Source organism: Camellia sinensis, chromosome 4 (genome assembly GCF_055761805.1).
Source record: "Camellia sinensis isolate YWXY chromosome 4, ASM5576180v1, whole genome shotgun sequence".
In the NCBI taxonomy this organism is placed as follows: domain Eukaryota; kingdom Viridiplantae; phylum Streptophyta; class Magnoliopsida; order Ericales; family Theaceae; genus Camellia; species Camellia sinensis.
In genome coordinates, this window is record NC_138964.1 from 157,392,038 (window position 1) to 157,402,266 (window position 10,229).

General features: G+C 36.9%; 1 protein-coding gene across 1 annotated transcript in view; it reads right to left on the reverse strand.

Moving 5' to 3' along the window:
* The window catches only part of LOC145788741 (glycerophosphodiester phosphodiesterase GDPD6-like), an 11,167-nt gene extending 3,062 nt beyond the window's left edge, over positions 1-8,105 (reverse strand). The window contains exons 1-4 of the mRNA XM_028203346.2: positions 7,742-8,105; positions 5,872-6,050; positions 4,955-5,138; positions 4,752-4,826 (exon numbers count right to left, since the gene is read on the reverse strand). Coding sequence (XP_028059147.2) covers positions 4,752-4,826; positions 4,955-5,138; positions 5,872-6,050; positions 7,742-7,754 — 451 coding nt within the window. The 5' untranslated portion in view covers positions 7,755-8,105. The remainder of the gene's footprint in view (positions 1-4,751; positions 4,827-4,954; positions 5,139-5,871; positions 6,051-7,741) is intronic.
* Positions 8,106-10,229: the final 2,124 nt, after the last annotated feature.

Consider the following 10,229-nt stretch of genomic DNA (forward strand, 5'->3'; position numbering starts at 1 on the left):
TCTACATTCAAATTTCCAAGCAAAGCAATTGACCAAGTAAATGAACACCAGCAAGCCGAGTCACAAACTTAGGATTTCTAATTTTACCTAGGATGCTGATCTTTATGGTACATGGAATAGGAAAGAACATGATAACACCACATACTTCGAAAACGGTATGATAGTGGAGGGTTTTTAGATAAAGCTAGAATTTGATGAGCTTGTTCTACTTGTGAGTGTCGTTTTCTTTGACCTAGTAATGAACTATGTTATATGGACTCAGGTAATTAGGCATGGATGCATGTCCACACGTCTAATTTTCTAAACCTAAATCTTAGGGTATTGGGATATGTATCCAAAAGTGGGGTATGAGTACGGGACACGTCCTGAACACTTAATTATATTGCATATTGTATTATACTCTTAGATAAGAAGATGTAAACTATTTAGAAATGTACTTAAAATTAAATAAGATTTAGGAAAAATAAGAAATTTCTAAGGCAAGAAATATGTCCTTGGTAGCAAATGTGAGTTTCTTCTTCTTCAAACATCATATAAAATTTGAGGATCCAAATATCTTGTAAGAATTTATGTATTATTGATTGATTGTATTGATTGATTTTCTGTCTATTACAAATGGTTCCTTATATAGATGTAGGTGTAGTGGATGGTGGTGGTAGGTGAGTGTAGTAGGTGAGTGTGTGGTAGGTGATGGTAAGTGTGTGGTAGGTGATGGTAAATTATACAATGTACATTAACAGCCCCCCTCAAACTCAAGGAGGATAGGTACTAGCCAACTTGAGTTTGGAGAGAGTAACAAAACAGAAAAATAAGCTGACAAATAAAATTAAAAATGGGATAGGAGACACTGTATGGTTGTGTCAGACCGTTGTAGAAGACACGGTATGGTCGTGTCGGACCGTTGTAGCAGACAGTTTACGGGGTCAAGTCGGACCGATGTAGCAGGACAGTTTACGGGGTCATGTCGGACCGTTGTAGAAGACAGTTTACGGGGTCATGTCGGACCGATGTAGCAGGACAGTTTACGGGGTCATGTCGGACCGTTGTAGCAGACAGTTTACGGGGTCATGTCGGACCGTTGTAGCAGACACTGTGTGGTCGTGTCAGACCGTTGTAGAAGACAGTTTATGGGGTCATGTCGGACCATTGTAGAAGGACAGTTTACGGGGTCATGTCGGACCGTTGTAGAAGACAGTTTACGGGGTCATGTCGGACCGGTGTAGCAGGACAGTTTACGGGGTCATGTCGGACCGTTGTAGCAGACAGTTTACGGGGTCATGTCGGACCGTTGTAGCAGACACTGTGTGGTCGTGTCAGACCGTTGTAGAAGACAGTTTATGAGTGTGTATATAGGCTGCCCAAAAAATATACATGGATGTAGATAGCGAGCCCTCAAAAGTCGTGCCTCAAAAGGTGTGCCCAATCTGTCAAAAGGCGTGCCATCAAAAGGCGTGCCCGATGCATCAAAAGGCGTGCTAGATATGATGGCGAGGCACGTGAGTGCCTTGGCTGGCGTGCCTGTTTGTCTGGCGTCAGAGGCGCGCGATGCGCGTGGCTGCCTCGGCTATTTAACCAAGATGGAGCCTGAGGCCGAGGCAGAAGACAAACAACTTACGAAGAAAAACTTCTGAAAAACGCTTCGTTGTGCTGAGAGAGATAGTCTGTAACACTCTGTTGCGAGAGATGGCTTCGTCGTCCCGTGGTCTGCTGACTCTCTTTCCCGACCTCAACGAGTCAACAAGAGAGATAACGGGTGCGGTGTCCCGTGAACCTCAACCAAACACCACTGGGTTTGCTCCGTTGAACTTTCCGATGCAGTCGGTGGAGCAAAAAATGGCAGTGCAAACGGATGTGGAGGCGAATCAGTATACTTTGAAGGCATGTGTGGAGTCCATGACGGCGGTCACAAACTTGTCGCACCGGCTGCAGAGTAGGACAAATGAGGTGCAGCAATTAAACTCCCAGCTGGCTCTGCTCCAACGCATGTATAAGGATGCGCGAGCAGAGATAAGCGTGCTAAGGGCAGAAAACAAAGAGCTGAAGCGGAAGGCCACCGTGATGTTCCGATTTGGAGGGCCGCCATATGCTGTAGTAGAGGAGCAGGGAGTAGTGAGCGTGCCCAGTGGAGTGGGAAACACGGAGGCAACACCGGCAAGGGCCGCCCAGGACGGAGGCAAGAAGAAAAGACTGGTGGCAGAGTAGAGAAGAAAAATCCTGCCTGTGGATGTGGTGGTTTGTTGTTTTGTTTTGTGGTTGGTGTTTTTTTTTTTTTTTTTTTTTTTTTTTTTTTTTTTTTTGTGTGTGTAAAATTGTGAACGGGGTTGATCCCGGAGATGAATAAAATATGGGTGTGTTGTGCAAATGTGTAAAGTGTTTGGTTTTTGTTTTTTTTTTTTTTTTTGTTTTTTTTTTTTTTTGTTTATGAAAAAAAAAAATTAAAAAACTAGGGGTAATGCCCAGCAAAAAGAAATGATGTGGGGAAGATGGATGTGGCAAAATAAAGGTGAGTGGAGTAGATGATTAGGTGAAAATGCTTTTGAGTCAAAAGTGGTGGGGAAAGGCAAAGTGGAGTGATTTATTGGAGTGATTAATGGGAAATATGAGTGGAGTGATTATTGGATATAATAAGAATAATAATAATAAAAAAAAAAGGAAAAAGGTACACTACTTGGGTCATGTTAGTGGGAAATATGAGTGGTGTGTAAGCCAGTTGAGGTGTCGGTGGCTTTTCAAAAAAAAAAAAATGGAGTAGAATAAATATAAAAAAAAAAGAAAAGAAAGTGGAAAGATAAGAGAGGTTGATGTAAAAAATATTAAAAAATGTGTAGATGCCATGTTGAGGCAAATCAAACGTGGCCCATCCTTCATTCTTCGGGACAACCGCATCTGGTGAATTTTTTTTTTTTTTTTTTTTTTTAAATCCAAGGTTGCTGCTGGCTGCTGATGAGGCATATCAGCGAATAGATCTAAAGATGAGGGATTTGTTTGGGATGGTTGATGAGCATGCAAAGTTGGATTCGAGCTTTGTCCGCGACGAGGAGATGCGGTGCAAGACGGGAGAGAGAATGGGACAGTGAATGAGGGAACTGGGTTAATTGAAGAGCTTGAAATCTATGGATGATTCTCATCGAAGAGAGAGATCTTCAAATCTTCAGCGTAGATCCGAAGATGAAAGTCGCGAAGGTGGCGATGCAACCGACGGCGAGCGAAGGAGAGACCGCAGATCCGAAGATGAAATCTGCGAAGGTGTGTAGACATTGGTGCTAACACGTCTGCCGAAGGTGGTGGTGAAGATGAGGGTGACTGTGTTGGTTATGCTGGGCTGCTGCTGTGTATGGTATGTACATGGAGTGAGTGAGAGAGGTGGCTGGGTTTGCCGTGTGTTCTGCTATGGTCTGTGAGGTGCCGAAAGAGAGAGATTGATCCAAGGTGGTTGGTTGGTCCCAGAGAGAGCTGAGAGAGAGAGATCAGTGCATGTTCTTCCCCATTGATCAAACCGTCAGAGTAGTTGATATTGTTGACACATTCAGGCTCCAGGAGCAACCTCCTTTTGATAAGAAGTTGTTCGTTGCATATATAAAGAAGTACATCAAGTTGTTGACACCCAAGCTGGAGGGAGACAAGCAAGAGGAATGTAAGAAGAGGATGCAGAGGGTCGGAAGGGATGATGCCAACGAAGGTATAAAGAAGGTATGTGTAGAGGTCCAGCGGGCGGCCAAGGCGAGGCTGCCGCCCGCCGGTGAAGCGCAAGTACTAAGGTGTTAACCTTGCTCTGATACCATGTAAGAATTTATGTATTATTGATTGATTGTATTGATTGATTTTCTGTCTATTACAAATGGTTCCTTATATAGATGTAGGTGTAGTGGATGGTGGTGGTAGGTGAGTGTAGTAGGTGAGTGTGTGGTAGGTGATGGTAAGTGTGTGGTAGGTGATGGTAAATTATACAATGTACATTAACATTTTTTGTTTATGAAAAAAAAAAAAAAAAACTAGGGGTTGAACACATATCCTACTTCTTGCCCTTATCATATCCAGTAGAAACGGGTACTCAGAGAAAAATAGAAGAATCCGTGTAACATTGGTGATGAATAAAGAGGATTAGTATTATCAAAATCTATATGCATTGTTATTACATTGGATAGAACATAATAAAGCGTAAAATTTTTGTAAACTGTTTGTTTATGTTATATTCTTGATTTGGTGCTTCCTTTGTCATTCTTCTCTTAGGTGGAGGCCGTGGATAACCCAATCTCATATTCTAACCATACTTGCAGCCACAACCAGTGACAAGGATAAGAAAACCTAATGAAACGGTCTCTCTTAGTTACATCACAAGCTTTGTACGCATCTGCTTCCTTTATCCAGGCTGAGAAGTTTCGCAAATGGGCATTTATTAGGCATATGAAAAAGGCAGTGTGAAATAGGCAAGTGGTCAATAGTAACCCCCCAAAAAAAGTCTAGTAACTGCAGATCATGAACTCTTGGGCCCAACAACTGTCTATTCCAACTTTTTAATTCTCTTTCTTTGCTAGCAAAGATAATATGTAAGATATAGCAGATGTAAGCATTACCTGTCACAGGGAACCACTTTTCCATTTTCAAATTTCCTTATGATATCATTTAGCAACTTCAAAAGTTACAAACTAAAGATGATGTCATTAGAAAGAAAAACAAAATTTCACAACTTCAATGAATTTTTTTTTGGAAAGACTTGTTGAGTTCATGTTAAATTCCAATATGGAACTAACCATTATATTGTTGATCCCGAAAGGGGTACCTCTGCTTCACCCGCAATGACTTTAGTTCTTTCAGTGTGAAATCAACTGCACAAGATTATCAAAATATACATTAAAGCATTCACTCGCAATGACTTTAATTCTTACCGTGTGAAATCTGCTGCATGCACTAAAAGAGTGTTATTATATTACAAGCATAAGATAAAGGAAATTACCAATGAAATAACCAGTTGTGTTGGCATCTTGGACGTCATAGCTCCTCTTACGATTTGCAAACTCCTTATGTTCTGCTATATCAGTTGTATTATCAAGAGTTACGTCATGGAAGCACATAAGAACACCATCTTTGGAGGATAGGATATCTGTTTCTATGAAATCTGCACCCTCTTCAATAGCTTTCTGAAAGAAATTCATTTTTTACAATACATTAATCATAGAAAAAGAGGGACATCTTAAGTAAAAAGTGCACACGAGACGTTGGATACATCTAGTTTACCTCTCAATTGTGGCAAAAAAATTGAGTTACATGTTTATATTCTCATAGCAAGACAAAATTCAAAATGTTGAAACTAAAGCATCTGTGACAGAACTTAAAAAACAAAAATGAACAAATTTACATTTATGAATATATCAAAGATTTTCTTTTGTTGATCAAACCAGAAGGCAGGACTAATCTTTATATATAACTACACTATCTTATAAAGGAAACACGCCAGTTGGTATGAACACAAAGATGAAGCTGGATATGCTTTTTATTATTTCAAAATTTTCCTTGATGAGTTATTTTTTATAGTTTAAATGAGTTGTTTTATACTTTTTGAAGGGCAAAAGCATAAATATCAGAGGCAATTTCTAGAACTTCCACGTCTTCCCTGGTGGTGCAAGTGCTGAGAGGTTAGTGTTTATATATTTGAGCATACATGAATACACATATTGACATATGGTAAAACTAATGGACCACATAACCAATATAAATTAGCTGATCCACAGAGAAAGGGCTTATACAAATTTGAGGAGAGTAAATTTTTTTTAATGCCCTCCATCATGAATAGGACAACTTTCCAAACTAATTACATGATCAGAGCACAGACATATTTTTTCAGATTTGCAAAATGTTATGCTGCAAGCTTACCTTGTATGCAGCAGCTGTTTCTTCGGGAATCTCTCCGTTTGAACCTCGATGTGCAATGTTGTATGGGCGAAAAGTCTGCAGAGGCTGTCTAGTCTTATGTTCCACGTTGCCAGGGAGTGGATAGAAAGGCCTTGCAGAACACTCAACAATGAGTAGCACAAAAATAAAAGGGACAACACCTACAAGTGAATTAACAAAAGAATGCATCAATTAACTTTGCACAATTTAAACATTTATAAAGCCACAACACAACTATGATATTGTCAGTATATGAAATATTAACAAGCATGCAAAGATTCAATGAATGAATTCCTAGGTTTCAATGAGAAAAGCCCCGACAAGTAGATGAGCATAATGCGTTGGTATTGCATTCCTCAATCGCAAGTTTATTTATTTATAATTGTCCATAAAAATAAAGTATCGCTACGAAACATAAATTCAGCTTTAAAATTAAACAAACTGATCACTAGTCTCTCCGGAGATTGACATAAAAAATAATTGAATTTCAGACCCATCTGGGATTAAAATCAAATTCAACACTGAGCTTAATTCTTTCATATTATCTGATAATTTTTTGTGCCGCAGGGAAAATTAAATCAAATTCTGACAATTGTCTCTGCATAAAGCTTTTTTACAAATTAAAATAAAAGATCTTGATTAGGAAATCTGGAATCGGAGTACACACAAGCCCAACTCAAAAATGTCTTATGCCAACTACTTAAGGTCATTACATTTTATTGTTGCTTGCAAATCAGCTGTTAAGTAGAGCCATGCTGGTTCTGTACAAGGGAATCATCCATTTAAATTTTCAACAACCCATCTATATACACTTTCACATTGTTGGAGTAATTACCGGGAGATCTAGTGCACGAGGCTCCTACTAAAACAAGGTCTGAAAAGGACCAATTTTAATGTGATTCAGCTAATTCAGCTTACACTCACGGATTGTGCAATCCTATTGTTATTAGTCATAGTAAATGCAATCTTGTCTAGAAATTATTTTCCTCATCCAATTAATAATTCCTAGTTAATCCATACACATAAAATTACTAAAAAAACACAAATGAAGATGTGATTTGCTAAAACAAACAGTCCATACTATAGATATAAACTTAAAAACAATTCCTTACATGCAAGAGCCTACTAATACTCGTTAATGGCCTTAATTGCATATCTTGCGAACCAATCACAACACGCCACATCACTATGGTAAATCAGAGCCTAGTCCTTAACTCTAATTACATGGCTGATCTGGTTCAAATAATAGAAACATGGCATGCTCTCATTGGTTTAAAATATTTGTGATTACAAAACACAATCTTGGCCAATACTTTGTTAAAAACAACTCAAAATCAGACAATAATGTCATCATTCAGAATCAACCAACCAATTATAAGAGAAAAAAAAAAGGTTTCAAAAACAAAACACAGAAAGTAAAACAAAAAGCAAAGCAAAAAACATTGGTCCAAAAAGAGAAATCACCACAAGTCACATTTTTCACAACATGACATATCACCACTGTGATCAGAGGTTAGTCATTAACTATAATTACATGGCTGATTTGGTCCAAATAACAGAAACATGGCATGCTTTCATTGGTTTAAAATATGTAATCACAAAACACAATCTTGGCCAATACTTTGTCCAAAAACAACTTAAAATAGACAAAATGTCATCATTCAGAATCAACCCACCAATAATAAGAGAGAAAAAAAAAAAAAAGGAAAAAAAAAAAACGGTTTCAAAAGCAAAACCCAGAAAGAAAAGCAAAGAAACAAAGCAAAAAAAGATTGGTCAAAATGATAAATCACCAAAAATCACATTTACAAGTACATACACAGATATACATAAATAACAAATACATCCTTACCCAATGAAGCCATGGTGCTTCTTCCCCTTCTCTCTCTCTCTCTCTCTCTCTCTGTCTCTCTAGAGGTGATCTTTCTTGATTTCTTGTCTTCCTGGATAGTGGGTTGTGTACATACATATATGTACTTGCAATGTTAACATGAGTGTTTTTTTATTCCAGTGTAGTCTGAAAAATCATTGAGTGGGTCTGAGATTCCTAGCCGTGGATTTAACTGATAATTCCAAGAATATTCGTTTAATAGATGATGATAAGATGGAGGATTGATAGAGTAGTGGTGGATTGGTGATTGTGGACCATTGATTTGGGGAGAGATTGCAAACGTGGATGGTTGTGATTGGTCTGTGTTATTGGGTAGATGTGAATTGGTTTCATGAAGCTAAATTGGATTAATATGGTGGTCGCTTTGACTGATGGGTGAGGTGGGCTCCACATCACCTATGATGATGCAAAGTCAAAATTGGAATTAGACTTCAAAAGTAAGTCTTCCTACCACATCACCCCATTACATACGGGTTACGGGTCCTCCTTGCAATAAATTCTGAAGAAAATTATAAATGCAATCTTTGAATTTTTCTTAAAATATAAATCGTTTGGTGTGATTTTAAAAATTATAATTTATATTTTTAAAGTTGTTAATTGTATAATAAATAAACTAGAGGTGTTTTTTCTATTAATTTTATTAAATAAAAAATTTTAATAAAAAAATATTTGTAATTTTTAAAATTTTAGAGAGTAATTCATATTTTAAACAAGGATATGGCTTGTGTTTAGTTTGTAATTAGATTGGACTGTACTATTGGGCCTCGTAGGTCGATTACGGAGCCTGTGTCGATCATTCGAATCATTGTGTAGGGTTTGTCGAGTATTTTATCTCTACTAAAAATTATATTTATCGGATATCGATAGTTATTTGATTATATCAAATTTCTGTCAATGTTCAGTATGATTTAAAAGAAAAATTGTTAATAGAAATATGATATGTTAACAGAAATGTGATATGATCAAGTAGCAATCGATATCCGATCAACGTGATTTTTTGCAAGGATGAAATATTCGATGAGCCCTGCACATTAATGGTTCAGATCATCGATGTAGGTTCCGTGGTGGGCCCACGGAGGCCCAACAGTACAGTCCAATTCGAAACCAAATTAGAGACAAGCCTTACCCTTTAAACAAATCTTAAAGAATGTATTTATAATTTATTCTAAATTCTAATAAGTTAATAATTAAAAAAAATTAGAAATTAAAATTCAAAATATATTTTTGTAAGAATTTGAAAATATTTAAAGTTTACGAACTAGCTAAAGTTTTTAGAATTTTCAATTTTAAAAGAATAAAGAAAGTTTTCAAAATAATAGAAAAAGATAACGATCAAGGGGATCAATGGGAAATGCTTTTGAGCTTCCGTGGGCTTACTATAGAACTTTAATTATTTGAATTGTTTATATTGAAAGGCTCATTGAGAATTTTATCGTTGCAAAAAAAAAAGAGAGTATATTATTTGTATAATTGTAATGAGATACTGAGATTATATTTATCATAAAAAAGGGTACTTTTTCAGTAAATCCATTATCTAAGAGTGTTATTCCATAAGGCCCATAGTGTTTTATAATATTCCATTAGGTCCATTTCATATCAAAAGACCAAAAAAAACTCTCAAACAAACACGAGCCTATGTGTCTTTCAATTTAATAATTGTCTCTCTTCCCCTCTATTCTTGCGCAGGAAATCACGTACAGCATCTCTACTATTCCAGAAATCCAAATCCGTATTCCATATCGCCTCAATGCCCAGAAGATTGTCTTTGTTCCATCATCGCATCGTCTCATCATCTTTTTCGTCGTCCCTACGCCGTCGGTCGCTGAAATCGTGGAATCACCATTGTTGAACATTCATAAGATCTATCTTCGTCAAAATCACCTTCGACGACTATTTGTGACAACGCAACAGCCGAAATGGGCAAAAAACGTAAGCATTCTACTCATTCGTGTATTTAAACCCTAAATCTCTTTTTCAACAAACAACATTGTGAACTTTCACAAATATCCCTTATTTCTATTCATACAATATATAGGACTCCATATTGTTCATACCCTAACCTTTAATTTGAACCCCTCAATCGTAATCCCTAATTATATTGATTTTTTCAGTCAAAAAATTACAGTTGCCATTATGTTGTGTTCACAATTGTGAACATTCAAATGGTTTGGAAAGATTTTGGCTAAACCAAATTGTTTCTGTTGTTGTTGAAAGCTGTAAACATTCACATTGATTGAAAATGTTTGAATAATCAAATTATTCTAGATAATATTGGTGTTGTTGTTAAATGCTGTGAACATTCATATGGATTGGAAATGTTTGGCCAATTCTGTTGTTGTTGTTGTTGTTGTTGAAAGCTGTGAACATTCACATTGATTGAAAATGTTTGGATAATCAGATATTATTGGTGTTGTTGTTCAGTGCTGTGAACATTTACATAGATTGAAAA